Source organism: Phyllobates terribilis, unplaced genomic scaffold (assembly GCF_046119375.1).
Source record: "Phyllobates terribilis strain yellow unplaced genomic scaffold, ASM4611937v1 Scaffold_11__3_contigs__length_659146591, whole genome shotgun sequence".
NCBI classification, from domain to species: Eukaryota; Metazoa; Chordata; class Amphibia; order Anura; family Dendrobatidae; genus Phyllobates; species Phyllobates terribilis.
This window is the reverse complement of record NW_027362771.1, coordinates 582,719,815-582,735,652: the sequence shown is the minus strand read 5'-3', so window position 1 is coordinate 582,735,652 and position 15,838 is coordinate 582,719,815. Positions and strand designations below refer to the sequence as shown.

Genomic DNA, 15,838 nt, shown 5'->3' with positions numbered 1-15,838 from the left:
TATGTAGCTGATTCACAGTACACACATGTGCGTGCTGATAAGGGCAAATTGAGGACTCTTTCCTACAGGCAATTACATCAGGTTAAAAGAGCAGCGGCAAAAAAGCCTTGTCATAGCAGCAGACAAGTTTTTGAAGCTGCTGGTGCCTCCAACGTCCCCCGAAAAACAAGATGCAGGGTCCTTCAGAGGTTTGCAGCTGTGCGTAAGCCATCCTGTCGACCTCCTCTATCCACTGCACACAAGCAGAAATGGCTCCAGTGGGCCAAACAATACATGAAGACTGACTTCAAAACTGTTTTGTTCACGGATGAGTGCCATGCAACGCTCGATGGTCCAGATGGATGGAGTGGAGGATGGCTGGTTGATGGACACCCCACGCAAACACGGCTACAGAGCCAACAAGGAGGAGGTGGAGTAATGTTTTGGGCTGGAATCATGGGGAGAGAGATTGTCGGCCCCTTTAGGATCCCTGAAGGGGTAAAGATGAACTCCATAATGTATGTGGAGTTTCTCAAACAGCACTTCCTGCCATGGTTCAAGAAGAAGAACCGTGTATTCCACAGCAAGATCATTTTCATGCATGATAATGCACCGTCTCATGCTGCACATAACACACCTGCATCTCTGGCTGATATGGGCATAAAAGGGGACAAACTTATGGTGTGACCCCCATGCTCCCCTGACCTCTACCCCATTCAGAACCTCTGGAGCATCATCAAAAGGAGTGTCTATGATGGCGGGAGGCAGTTCACATCTAAGCAACAGCTCTGGGAGGGTATTCTGTCCTCATGCAAAACAATTGAAGCAGAAACCATCCAAAACCTGACAAATTCAATGGACGAGAGAGTTCAGAAGCTCCTTTCGAACAAGGGGTCCTATGTGCAAATGTAACATCACCTATAATAAAGTTTTGAGTTGAAAACTGTTTGATTTCAGTTTCTAATAACCTGCTAATGCTTATAATTTCAAAAATGACCATTTTTTTGTTCTTTATTAAAATGAAAAGGTTGATCGAAGAGTGTGGGGGATCTAAGAGTGTGGCAACCCAGTAGTCAGGATTACTTCGAATTCTGACAATCTGAGGGTCATGTTGCAGGTAGTGCAGCAAGAAGGCACTCATGTGTCTTGCGCATCTAGGAGCCCCAAAATTATTTTCCGGGCTAGATGCAGCTAAAAATTATTATTAATTTTAAATCTGGTGGAGCTTAGTATAGATGGCCTAATAGAATCAGTACTGCAAACTGCTACAAAGCCCAAATTATTTTCCAGCCAAGATACAGATAAACATGATTAGTAATTTTAAATCTGGTGGAGCTTAGTATAGATGGCCTAACAGAATCAGTACTGCAAACTGCTACAAAGCCCAAATTATTTTCCAGCCAAGATACAGATAAACATGATTATTAATTTTAAATCTGGTGGAGCTTAGTATAGATGGCCTAATAGAATCAGTACTGCAAACTGCTACAAAGCCCAAATAATTTTCCAGCCAAGATACAGATAAACATGATTAGTAATTTGAAAGCTTAAAACGGTTGGTGAGGTGATTTTAACCAATCATCAAGCTTTTACTCTCCCCAGGATGACACAGGGGTAGAAAAGTCGTTTCGGATCCATGATTTGTTCATCTTTATGAACGTGAGTCTGTCTACATTATCAGTGGAGAGCCGTGTGCGCTTATCTGTCAGCACACCACCAGCAGCGCTGAACACACGTTCAGACAGAACGCTGGCTGCGGGGCATGACAAGATCTCCAAGGCGTAAGTGGCGAGCTCCGGCCATTTATCCAGATTGGAAGCCCAAAAACAGCAAGGGTCCGGTGACACAGTCATGGCTTCAATGTTTACTTGGAGATACTCCTGTACCATCGTCTCTAGGCGTTGACTATGTGTCAGACTTCTTGTCTCCTGTGGCCTTGCAAAGGATGGGCTAAAAAAGTGGTGAAATGATTCCGCAAAATTGATGCTACCAGCAGATACTGTGTTTCTGTTACGGTTTGAGTGCTGAACACTCGACGGTCCCACGGTTGGCAAGTTGGAACTGTGAGATTCACTACGTGCACCACTGGTGTTTTGTGGAAAAGCACATGTAAGATTCTGCAACAGTCTCTGCTGATACTCCTGCATGCGTGCATCCCTTTCTATGGCAGGAATAATTTCTGCAAATTTACTTTTGTACCGGGGATCTAACAGTGTGGCAACCCAGTAGTCAGGATTATTTCTAATTCTCACAATTCGAGGGTCATGTTGCAGGTAGTGCAGCAAGAAGGCACTCATGTGTGTTGCGCATCCAGGAGCACCAAGTCCCTGTTGTGTTGGTGGCGAGGTAACAATCATGCTTCCTTCCTCTGTCCTCTCCCCCCAACCTCGCACAACAAAAATGTGATCAAGGTCTCCCTCATCTGATGAGTCTTCCATCAGTTCGTCCTCCACTCCTTCCTGGGCTCCTGCACCTTCCTCACTAGTTTGGCTGCTACCATGCGCCCTGGTAAAACCATCTCCCCCACCCTCACATGCCTGCCGCCTTGGTGCTGCCGACCGTCTGGACCTTGCAGATGTTAGCCCTTCCGCATACAACTCCTCCTCCTCTACTTCCTCCACCTCCTCTTGTGCCACCACCTGACTCCGAATTCTGTTTAACGTGTGCTCCAGCATGTAAATCACCGGAATAGTCATGCTGATAATGGCATCGTCAGCACTAAACATCTTCGTCGCCATTTCAAAACTGTGCAGAAGGGTGCATAGGTCCCTGATCTGAGACCACTCCTCCAGTGTGATTTGCCCCACCTCTGGATCTCGTTGGCCCAGGCTATACGTCAGAACGTATTGCACCAGGGCTTGTCGGTGCTGCCACAGTCGCTGCAACATGTGCAGAGTTGAATTCCACTGGGTAGGCACATCACATTTTAGCCGGTGAAGTGGCAGGCCCAACGACTTCTGTAGAGATGTAAGTCGCTGAGCTGCGGGATGCGAACGGCGGAAGTGAGCACACAGCGACCGTGCCCTCTGCAGAAGGCCATCTAGTCCGGGATAGTGGGCTAAAAATTGCTGGACAACCAGGTTCAACACGTGAGCCATACAAGGCACGTGTGTGACATTGCCCCGGCGAAGGGCCGCACCCAGGTTTGCAGCATTGTCGCACACGGCCTTCCCTGGTTTCAGGTCCAGTGGAGACAACCATCCATGAAATTGGTTCTCCAGAGCTGACCACAACTCCTCAGCTGTGTGACTCACATTTCCCAGACATTTCAATGTAAAAACCGCCTGATGACGTTGAGCCCTACTGCCAGCATAGTAAGGAGGTGTGCAGGATCCCTTCTGCGCAGTTAGAAAGCTTGTGGCATGACCAGACAGGCTTTGGGTGCAGGTGGAGGACCGAGAGGAGGTTGAGGAGGCAGAAGTAGTAGAGGAACTTTGAGATAAAGAGGATTGACGCACAACTCGTGGGGACGGCAAGACTTGGACAGCAGCCCCTTGTCCTGCTGTCACCATAGTTACCCAGTGCCCAGTCAGCGACATGTAACGCCCCTGTCCATGCCTACTCGTCCAAGTGTCTGTGGTGAAATGCACCCTGTCACACACAGAGTTTCTCAAAGAAGCGGTGATGTTGTGTGCGACATGCTGGTGGAGCGCAGGCACACCTTTCTTTGAGAAGTAGTGCCGACTGGGCATCTGGTACTGGGGCACTGCGACGGACATAAGGTCTCGAAAATCCTCTGTGTCCACCAGGTGGAAAGGCAGCATTTCTCTAGCCAAGAGCTTGCAGATGGTGAAATTCAACCTCTTAGCTTTCTCATGGCTAGGAGGAAATGGTCTTTTACTTGTCCACATCTCAGGGACCGAGGGCTGGCTGTTGTGCTTAGACGGGGTTGAGTAGGGTGTCCCCGGCAAACTGCCGGTCTGTGAGGAAGATGCAGGCGGACATGTTAGGTTGCCTTGATCCAAAGGTGGTGCTATCGATGTCGGACAGCGCTCAACACCAGCTAGTGTTACCACCTCCAAAGAAAATGATGACCTGCCAATCACGCTGGCTGTTGCGGGTAAAGAGGTGGCAGGTCTGCGTCCCAAAACAGGTGTGACTGCTGTCCCCCCAGTCACAGAGGATGAAGAGGCCGCGGATGCACAAGATGTGGCAGACGGTGGTTGGCCCGGCCGGCTAGGCCGCATTGTAGCACAGTGAGCTTCCCACTGCAACTTATGCTTCATGTCCATGTGCCGGTTCATTCATGAAGTACTCAAACTATGTATTTTTTGGACTCTACTTAGCTTTTGCTGACAAATGTTACAGATAACACGAGTTGGGTCATCTTTATCGATCTGAAAAAATGCCCAGGCTATGCAAGGCTTAGCACCCATGCGACCTGAAGAGCCACCACGACTTGTGGTCAGAGGCAGAGTGTAACGGGTCTGGGAGGCGGAACCTCTGAGCAACTTATACAAGGGGGCGGTCCTTGTAAGGAAGCGGGTGGCGACCAGGGAAGACAGGCAGGTAGTCACAGCAGGTGACCGGGACAGTCTCTGGGTAAACGGGCAGGAGGTCACAGCAAGTGACCGGGGCAGTCTCTGGGTGAACGGGCAGGAGGTCACGGCAAGTGACCGGGACAGTCTCTGGGTGAACGGGCAGGAGGTCACGGCAAGTGACCGGGGCAGTCTCTGGGTGAACGGGCAGAAGATCACGGCAAGTGACCAGGACAGTCTCTGGGTAAAGGGTAGGTACGACCTGTGACGGCTGAGCCTCCAGGTAGGCTAGCAGGCAGATGGCAGATGTGTGCTCCCAGGTGAGCAGGCGAGAGTCTCTGGATAAGCAGGTGGTCACAGCATGTGACGGCGGAGCCTCCAGGTAGGCTAACAGGCAGGTAGCAGATGAGCGCTCCCAGGTGAGCGGGCAAGAGTCTCTGGACTGGCAGGTGGTCACAGCACGTGACGGCGGAGCCTCCAGGTAGGCTAGCAGACAGGTAGCAGATGAGCGCTCCCAGGTGAGCGGGCAAGAGTCTCTGGACTGGCAGGTGGTCACAGCACATGACGGCGGAGCCTCCAGGTAGGCTAGCAGACAGGTAGCAGATGAGCGCTCCCAGGTGAGCGGGCAAGAGTCTCTGGACTGGCAGGTGGTCACAGCACGTGACGGCGGAACCTCCAGGTAGGCTAGCAGGCGGGTAGCAGGTGGGCGCTCCCAGGTGAGCGGGCAAGCTGGTCCATAGACAGACTGACAGGTGTCGGAAGGCAGATCGTCGGACCTCAGGCTAGCAAGCAGGTAAGCGGATAACAGGCAGGAATCAGACAGCAATCTGGCAGGAAACTGGCAGGTAACTGGCAGGTAACTGGAAACGGGACCTGAGGGCTGAAGCAGAGTAGTGAACAGTGCAACAACATTGCTCGGGCACCTCCATTTTGGAGGAGGTGCCTTATATATGGTGAAGTCCTCCGGCCATTGGCCGGGGACTCCTTAGGACGGCGCGCGCGGCCCCTTTAAGAGGGGGGAAGCGCGCGCGCGCGCCCTAAGCACCGTGACCGGGAAGGAGCGCGCGCTGCCAGCAGAGCGGGAGGAGGACGCCGGGCTCGGAGCGGAGAGGTGAGGGGAACAGCGTCCCTGCCTAGCAGAGGGCAGGGACGCCGACGCTACACAGAGTTGTGTTTGAGGATGCAGTTGTTGACGTGCTTCCAGTACTACATCTCTGTCCAGGAAGGCGCAACCTGACCTCGTCATCACTAGCATCCTCCTCCACCTCCTCTGCTGACCTCATCTCTTGGCTGACTGTGGGTTGACAGTAAGTGGGATCTCCAACCTCATCATCATCACCCTGTGTGTTATCACACCCGTCGTCCTCAGAGCCAACCTGTTCCTACCCTGACAAAAAACTAAAGTCGCTCCAATCAGGTATTTGAGTCTCATCATCGTCTTCCTCATTGTCTCCACCAACAGGAGTTACAGTTTGGGAATGAGGGTCTACATTATGGTCAGAACCTTCTGCGTCTGGTCCTGGATCCGACTCATAAAGATTCTGGGCATCAGTGCAGATCATTTCCTCGTCTGAATTCACAGAAGCTCTGGAGCCGACCTCTGATTCCCAGGCTATAGTATGAGTAAACAGCTCTGCAGACTCAACCATCTGTTCTACCTCATACTCAGACGGGCAGCTGGAGATTTGGGAGCTGTGAGGAAGCAAGTGCGATTGGGGTGACACCTCTGAGGACTGGAGTATTTGTGATGTTGAAGTTGAGGTGGAGGAGAGCCCACTTAAAGGAGCACTTGATATCCGTTGAAGCACCTGCTGTTTTTGTGCCTCATCTGGAATTTGTAGCGATTGGCGTGGCCGTAAGAAAGGGATCTTATCACATTGTCCGCTAAAAGAAGTAGACATTTTAGTTTGGCTGGAAGATGGTCTTTCTTCTGCAGATGTTACTGTTGCTTTAACACCTACCCCACGGACACAACCTTTTTTCCCCTTCCCAACATGCCTATTCCCCTTTCCACCAGCAGCAGGCCTTTATCCACTCATTTTGGTGGTTAACTAATTCACAACTCTGGAGTTGTTTGCACAAAAAAACAATGGATGGGAACCGAGCAGAGCTGAGTGGCCAAACTGTGGTATTAGGCCAAAAGTATTGGCTGGGTTAGATGCAGAAAAAAATTATATTCAATTTGCAACCTGATGGAGGTCAGTATAGATGGACTAATAGAACAAGTCCCACACACAGCTACAAGCTGAAATATTTTTTCATAGCTAGATGCAGAAAAAAATTATATTGAATTTGCAACCTGATGGAGGTCAGTATAGATGGACTAATAGAGAAAGTCCCACACACTGCTAGAAGCCCAAATATTTTTTCAGAGCTAGATGCAGATAAAAATTATTTTTAATTTGCAACCTGATGGAGGTCAGTATAGATGGACTAATAGAGAAAGTCCCACACACTTCTAGAAGCCCAAATATTTTTTCAGAGCTAGATGCAGAAAAAAATTATATTCAATTTGCAACCTGGTGGAGGTCAGTATAGATGGACTAATAGAACAAGACCCACACACAGCTAGAAGCCCAATATTTTTTCAGAGGTAGATGCAGAAAAAAATATATTCAGTTTGCAACCTGATGGAGGTCAGTATAGATGGACTAATAGAGAAAGTCCCACACACTGCTAGAAGGCCAAATATTTTTTCAGAGCTAGATGCAGAAAAAAATTATATTCAATTTGCAACCTGATGGAGGTCAGTATAGATGGACTAATAGAATGATGCTATGCCCAAAAGATTTTACTTCACTAGGTGCAGTAAAAAAATTGGTATTGTATACACAGGTGGTGTAGCTTGCAACACAGATAGGCTACTCCACTGACTAACACACACTGCAATAGGCCAAAAAGGATTAGCTTTGCTAGATTTAGCCAAATGCTGTGAAAAAAACTTGCACAGCACTGGCACAGACCTGCCTGGCAAAAACTGATAGGAACTGATGTAACCTAGTCCTGAAAAGGACTCCAATTACAATTAGTCTTTACTCCCAACCTATCTATTTAAGAGCACAGACCTGCCTGATAAAAGTTGTAGGAAATGCAGTAACCTAGTCCTTAAAAGGACTGCAATCTCAACTATTCCCTACTCCCAAGCTATCTGTAGATTTGTGCGAAAATTGGCTTGAAATTAACAAGGTATAGCGCACACAGCAACAGCGGTGCCGTCTAACACGCAGCTGCAGCAGTGAGAAAATGGTGGCGACGGGGAAAATGGCTTGGTCTTCTAGGGCAAGGACATGTGACATACACTGCCAATGACACATGCCCTTGCTTGTGTGAAAAAAAAGCAGTTCGCTCCGTGTGTGCGCTGCTGATAGGCTGACAGATTGCACCTCCCCACTGCAAATGCGGGAAAGAGAAAAAAAAATGGAGATCTTCATTATTCCTGCAGAGATCCATCCCCTGCCCCTCCCCCCGCCCCGCTGTACACTCAAACTGCGTATTAACATTAATTTTCAGCATTACTGAGAAAAAATCCAGTTATGATTTTGGTGCACGAACAGTTATCGAACATAACCTCGAACAGCCGAATTTTTTTCAAATTGTTCGTGTTCGCCGAACGGCTCGAACACCGACCAAAACAGCTCGAATTTGAGATTGACGAACAGTTCGAGTCGAACACCGCTCATCTCTACTCTCGACCCTCTACCAGTAGTGATCTCTCCCCCTTCTTTAGAGCCTCCAGAAGGCGCCGTTGCAACATGCCGTCCCCAGAGACGACGAGGAGGATGCCCTATTTTCCCCGGAGGTGACACTGGCATAACTCTGGACAGGTGTTGCCACCACCGGGGGGGCAAGCGGACCAGTGACCACATCAGCCCCAACAGCATCACCATTACCCACCTCCATCTCACCCTCCACCAAACCAGCAACCACACCACTAGAAAATGAATTGGCCTCCACCACCACATTCATTCCTGCTGGACCAGTAACAATGGTGGATGACATTTTGACCTCAGCATCAGGCACAAGGGGCTCAGTCACCTCCATAGAACTTGAGGCGACCTCACCCCCGGTCTTATGTGTGCCCTCCACATCATCAGTTGGTAGTTTCTGTTTGGCATTCGGTATAATGCGCCGCTGATCTTTAGCTGTTGTGAGGCGCCGCTGATCTTTAGCATCAGGATCTTCCTGACCAGCGGTGCCAACACAAAATAACACTTTGGTGGGAGGACCGGAACGCTCAGCCCCGATAGCCCCCTCACACTGCCGCTGCTCCTCAACTATGCGATCAGCGGCAACAGCATTCAGAGGCGCCGAGGCTACTCCCACTGAGGAGCGAACCACAGCATCGTGGCCTGACCGAACACCCGCCGTCGGACAGCCCTCAATGTCCAGCCTCTCGGCTGATGCACCTCCTGCTGCGTCCCCGCTACTACAGAGACGGAGCTCCGCGCCTCACTACCATGCTGTGTAATCTCCCTGCGCCTTTGCACCGGATCCACAGCAGAACCCGGGCTGGGCTGGGCAACGGGGCTTATACAGCGAGCTGACCCTGTGGCCGACTCAGGGGGTACAGGGGGGGGGGGGATTTACATAGCTTACCGCTTCCTGCAGCTTTAGCTTGGTCTTCTTAGCCTTTTTGTGGCCCCCAGGTGCCTCTTCTGGTAGATCGTCACCAAGATGGAAGTTTTGGAGGCACATTGGGGACTACAGGAGCTTTATTTCCGCCATTAGCGCCCCTCCCTGGCCGCTGCTGTCACTGTCCTCCCCAGAGCCGGCAGAACTGCGACCGGATGTCATTGTCACCTGTCCTGCAGGGAGCTCGCTGCACGTGGCTTGTGGGTGACTTTGCAGGCTGCCAGGTGGGGCTTTCTGCTGGTCATCATCACTCTCATCATCCACCTGGCTCTCAGGCTGCAGCCCCATCTGCCTTTGCTCTCTGTTATCAGCCATTTCTCTGAATGTACCACTCTGTTATCAGCCCTTGAATGGACCACTCTGCTCTCTGATGGTAGCTTTCCTAAGTTCAAGCACATTAATTTCAGTTGTTAGCCTCTTTACCTCTGCTTGGAGTTTTGTCTTCCTCGATTTGGAGGCCCCTGCAGCTTTGGCGCTTGTGCAACGCAGTTCCTATTGGAGCCTCCTGACGAGCTTACTCACATCTTCATACTCATGAAGGTGGCTCATGACCCGGGAGGCATAGGTGGACACAGACTCCCGGGGACTTTGAATCGCCCAACCTTCCTCAGTGAGGTCGGCCTCATCTCCGTGAGCACTCAGCTTTCCTCCGGAAGGAGTGCCATCATGCACGCTGTCAGGCTTTTTCTCCATGCTGGAAGCCTTGCGGCTCCTAGGAGTCTCCATAGTCCCGGGGGGAGTAGGAGCCACATTTCTGTGACTCCTGGTGGAGCGTCCCACCCCCGAGTCCTCCGATGTGCAGGCCGGTTGCTGGTTTCTCCTGCTCCCCGCCGGTCTGGTTCGGGAAGTAGAAGCCTGGGACTTGGCTCCATCACTCATCCCAGGAAACGCACTCCCTCCCTGGGTAGGAGAGAGAGCAGATCCCCAGGTGGAGAGGTGTTGGTTCTCAGAGCTCTGGAGCACACAGCAGGATCTGCAGCCACTACACCCACAATCACCACAGTGAGCAACAGCTGATCAGAGCTGCACTCACTATTCTGCTGGTGCAGTCACTGTGTACATACATTACATTACTTATCCTGTACTGATCCTGAGTTACATCCTGTATTATACTCCAGAGCTGCACTCACTATTCTGCATGTGCAGTCACTGTGTACATATATTACATTACTGATCCTGTATTATACTGCAGAGCTGCACTCACTATTCTGCGGGTGCAATCACTGTGTACATACATTACTGATCCTGAGTTATATTCTGTATTATAATCCAGAGCTGCACTCACTATTCTGCTGGTGCAGTCACTGTGTACATACATTACATTACTGATCCTGTACTGATCCTGAGTTACATCCTGCATTTTACTCCAGAGCTGCACTCACTATTCTGCTGGTGTAGTCACTGTGTACATACATTACATTACTGATTCTGTACTGATCCTGAGTTACATCCTGTATTATACTGCAGAGCTGCACTCACTATTCTGCTGGTGCAGTCACTGTGTACATACATTACATTACTTATCCTGTACTGATCCTGAGTTACATCCTGTATTATACCCCAGAGCTGCACTCACTATTCTGCTGGTGCAATAACTGTGTACATACATTACATTACTGATCCTGTACTGATCCTGAGTTACATCCTGTATTATACCCCAGAGCTGCACTCACTATTCTGCTGGTGCAGTCACTGTGTACATACATTACATTACTTATCCTGTACTGATCCTGAGTTACATCCTGTATTATACTGCAGAGCTGCACTCACTATTCTGCTGGTGCAGTCACTGTGTACATACATTACATTACTGATCCTGAGTTACATCCTGTATTATACTCCAGAGCTGCACTCACTATCCTGCTGGTGCAGTCACTGTGTACATACATTACATTACTGGTCCTGTACTGATCCTGAGTTACATCCTGTATTATACTGCAGAGCTGCACTCACTATTCTGCTGGTGCAGTCACTGTGTACATACATTACATTACTGATCCTGAGTTACATCCTGTATTATACTCCAGAGCTGCACTCACTATCCTGCTGGTGCAGTCACTGTGTACATACATTACATTACTGGTCCTGTACTGATCTTGAGTTATATTCTGTATTATAATCCAGAGCTACATTAATAATACAGCAGGTTTCAGAGCTGAAATCTTCCGGCATTCCTTGCTTTTTCAGTGTCTGCATTTCCCTCTGCAGATTTCTTTCTCACATCCCTGTGATGACGTCACTGCTCCCAATATATATTTTATCTTATGAATATTACGTCACCTGCAGGCCGGAGCCTGATGAGTGTTCGTCACCTGATCTGACAGCGCCAGGAAGAGTGAGGACATGACAGACATATTAGTCAGAGGGGCTGTAATAGTGATCATTAGAATCACTGCATAAAGGCACCAAATATTAGGATTACAGTTTCCTTGTGCCACCTGGTGGCCAATACTGGCAATGCAACTGGATGGAAAATCAAGTTTGTAATTTTGATATTTGATGTCACATTGACGGTATGATCTGGTATTTTAGGCGCCTACACTACCTACTTCACTTATCACTGATCTGACCGTGCATTATACTCCATTCACATACAAAGCTGCATCTCGCAGAATGAAGCGGACCAGAGTTTAGCACATAAAATATCAGCTCACAATTAATTGCTTCTCTGGATGCGGCTGGAGAGGGACAAAGTAATTCTGCATAATGCACTGACTTTCTGATGCGTTTCAAGTTATGTGCAGCATAAAATCTGAAATGAGCACTGCTGCAGTGTAAAGCATGGGAGAATGACAGAACAAACACAGCCTTGTATGAGGCTGGAGATGCATTTCAGACTACCATAGGCTCCAAGTGACAATGCTGCTAACATGCATGCATGGATCATATCTCTGTCCTAAATGTAACTGAACACACAATGCACCAGTATAGCACTGAAATGGTTAATGCTATGCTTACATATATCCTCTAATAATCCAGGCCAAGTCAAAAGGAGCCAAAGTCAACCTTGGAGTTAAGTATGCCGATCGACAGGAGAGGAAATTCAACCCTGAAAAACTTAGGGAAGGAAGAAATATCATTGGACTTCAGGTGAGTTTTGGTTTTGTGCATTCTCACCTGACAACAGCAGGGGGAGCTGTGGGTGCTGAAGTAAAGCAATGCATGTAGTAGGGGGAAATTGTTTCTGTACATTGCACATATGTATTGAGCAGGTCATACAGACGCCTACAGTCTGCAGAAAAATACATCATAAAAGGAAATGATACATTTTGGATAAAGGTTCCCTTAACAATAGAATTATATTGTGATATACCAGCATTCGCCACATGGTGGCAGCAGAGTAATACATTAGAGAATGGCACGAGCTATTAGTTAATATCTAGTGATTTTGGAGAGCTGAGACCATGGGTACAATTAAAAGGGTCCCATGCCCCCTTTACCACATAAAAAGATCCCCCCGCATGGTAGTAGGGGCCTCTGTTATGAATTTTGCATTGGGACCATTGTGCTTTATATATAAGGACTTTCTTTTATTAAAACCTATGGTTTTACTATAGATGGGAACTAACAAGTTTGCCAGCCAAAAAGGAATGACATCATATGGCACCCGAAGACATCTGTATGACCCCAAACTGGGCACCGACCAGCCGCTGGACCAAGCCACCATCAGCTTACAAATGGGCACCAATAAAGGGGCATCCCAGGTGAGTGTACATGTCTCCCCCGATATCAGGACAGGTTCACACGTTAGCAGTATTATAATCGCATATGTTTATTGCGGCCTGCGCTGCGGTGATCGGCTGCACGGTTTGTACAGGTAAAACATGTAAGTGTAATGGAGATGGGCACCACCGGGGCAACATTTTTTTAGTTATTTTTTTTTAAGTGAATGTTTTGGTTTTTTTTCATTAAAAATGTTGTGACATTTTGACTTCTACATCCTTTATATAGCATTGTACATAACAAACTGTGGGATGTACCCCCACTAATCCGTCAGGGAGCTCGTGCCCTGGTTTGTGACTCTTATCTCTCTTCTCCTGTTGCATCTGGTCTTAATCTGCTAAGCAGATGATTCTGAGGAAGAGAGATAAGAGTTACAGACGTCAGAGTAAGCTCACTGGTAACGCTATGTACAGTGATGCATAGAGGATGTAGAAGCCGAGCAATGCAAAATTGTTAATGAATCCTAATTGTTAAAATGATTTTTGGCAGAAAAAAAGTAAAACAAATGCCCTATAGATGTCCATATTTAACCTAAAAACCATAACTGCATTGCAAATCCTTCCCACAGCGTGTAAGTCCTGCCTACTTATATTCTTGGTACTCATTTAATCTGTACCTGCGGATCACAATCTTTATACAGAGTTAGATTATACTCGTGTACTTTCCTGGATTGCTTGTCACACCTTGAAGTTTCCCATAAATAATTTCTGGCCACCACCACTAGAGGGAGCTCGCTGCATGAGTGGTTGACTTCAATTGTAGATGTATACATATGTCTACAGAGAGCTCCCCCTAGTGGTGACTGCAAGACGGCAGAATTGTAATCTTTTATTTCATGGCAGTGTCAAGCAACTATGTCCTTTTTTTAGGGTGGGGGGCAGCAGGCTGCTAGTTTTGTTTATAGGCGGGTGCTCTGCCGGTCTCATATATGCCAATTTTTTATGTACAAAGAGATAAATGTGTCGTTTTTTAGGCAGGCGGAGGCGCGAGGCCCTTTGTGTCTGACACCGGCTAACACTATAACCTGTTTCCTCAGGCTGGCATGACGGCTCCGGGCACCAAGCGCCAGATCTTCGAGCAGAAGCTCGGCATGGAGCACTGCGACACCCAGACCATACCCTTGCAAATGGGAACAAACAAGGGGGCATCTCAGCAAGGCATGACTGTGTACGGCCTCCCACGCCAGGTCTTCGACGCCAAGTACTGCGGAGATCCCAACATGCTCCTGATCCCCGACGAGGACGGGCACTACGATAACAGCCATCAGTATTACAACTCCGAGTAACCACCGTCCATTCCCCCCCCAAATAACCCGTACACCACCCTCTTCCGTGCCAGTGTGTGCCTGCTACTGTGGCAGAGAACGGAGTTCATGCTGCCCATTCTATGCCAGTGTGTGCTAGTTGCTCTGGCAAAGGGGGGTTAAACGCTACCCACTATCTGTGTTTGCTCTTGCAAAAGGAAGAAATAGATGATGCCCGCTGTGTGCCAGCCTGCCTTCTGGCAATTAGATTGCTGCCCGTCCCATACCTGCTGTTCTGGCAGAGAATGATGTTCATCCTACCCACTTTCTGCTCTCCTGGCAGAAAAGGGGTAAAGCTTCCCATTCTGTGCCAGCTCATGCTTTGGCAGTGAAGACATAAACCCATCCCCTCCGCGCCTGACACCACTTTACAAGAGACTGACAATGAGCGTCACATTTCCCTTTTTTTTCCCCCCTCATTTTGCTCAGGTGGACGTCTGCAGAGCATTGCTACCCGTCTCGGGATATTCGCAGAGCATCGCATTTTTTTTTTTCTCTTTTTTTTGTAATTTAAATCACAGGTTCACAAACTTTAGATTTTACAGCAAATGGGGGGCAGAAACTATTTTATTATTATTTAAGGCGGGGGCTAAACGGCGACTTGATGATCGCAACGTCGCACTGCTAAACCACAACTGACGGTGAACGTGGTCGCGACACACAACATGTCACAACCACGACGACGACACGTCTGTTTTGCTGCGATCACTTTCACTAGATGCCATCCAGCGGGGGGCGCCACAGTCACCGTGCAGCCCCAGCCTAGATGGGAGACATGACAGTCATCCAGGGTGCAGGGATAGATTGGCTACACATCACAACCCTCACCCTGAACACTGCTATCTTTCTAGAGCAACGATTAAGTCTGCAGAGCGTCGCTGCAGAGGTGGGCAGTGAAACGGGTGACTGTCAGGGCGGCGATGCTCTGCGGCTTTCCTAGTCTGGCTGGCGATGGAGCTCCTGAGGGGATGGAACAGATATCTGATGAGAGGGAGTGCGAGGGGGGGACGCTTATAAGATAAAGTTCTGGCAGGTGAGAGGTTAATACGGTTAGGACAAAGCACCGAGACGGGTGCAATGCTCTGCAGACGACAGCGTGATGAATGACTTGCCCGGCTATGTTTTTGTGCATGTCCCTCGCTCCCCCTCTCCCCGTTCTTCCACCATTTCTTCTCGTCACCACAGTAATCGACACCTCATTTCCGCTCTGTTCAAGAAACGACTGCAAATATATTTCTAGATCTATATTTCTACATGGGCTCCGTGTGGTTTATTTCTGTGCGCCGTGATGCCAAGAGGAATTGTGGGGGAAGGGAGCTACTGCCACATCAACAGAAAAGACGGGGTTAAAGGCAGTGGTGTAACTAGAGTAACTATGGGCCCCAATGCAAAACTTGGACCTGGGCCCCCACCTGCATGTTGGTCAAATGTATGGGCCCTTGTAGATCCTACAAAGACATACTTGTCCACCACCCATGTATTAATGTCCCCCATCTTGTCTCCTACCTGTAATAAGGTTGCACGTCCTGGCCCCTTTCAGTAATAATGTCCCCCATGCTGAGTCGCTTCCTATAAAAATGCTCTCTCCCATCGTATAACAATGTCCCCCAAACTAGACCCCTTCCTGGTATAATATCCACCACACTGGGCCATTTCCTGGTATAATGTCCTCCATCCTGGTATAATGTCCCCCATCCTGGGTCCCTTCCAGTAATAATGTCGC

At 48.7% G+C, this 15,838-nt stretch overlaps 1 protein-coding gene across 2 annotated transcripts in view; it reads left to right on the top strand.

Annotated features, from left to right (window-relative positions):
- Positions 1–15,368, top strand: part of CNN1 (calponin 1) — a 166,674-nt gene extending 151,306 nt beyond the window's left edge. For both annotated transcript variants that reach the window (XM_073654259.1, XM_073654260.1), the window contains exons 5-7: positions 12,069–12,179; positions 12,647–12,793; positions 13,849–15,368. In XM_073654259.1, coding sequence (XP_073510360.1) covers positions 12,069–12,179; positions 12,647–12,793; positions 13,849–14,097 — 507 coding nt within the window. In that variant the 3' untranslated portion in view covers positions 14,098–15,368. The remainder of the gene's footprint in view (positions 1–12,068; positions 12,180–12,646; positions 12,794–13,848) is intronic.
- Positions 15,369–15,838: the final 470 nt, after the last annotated feature.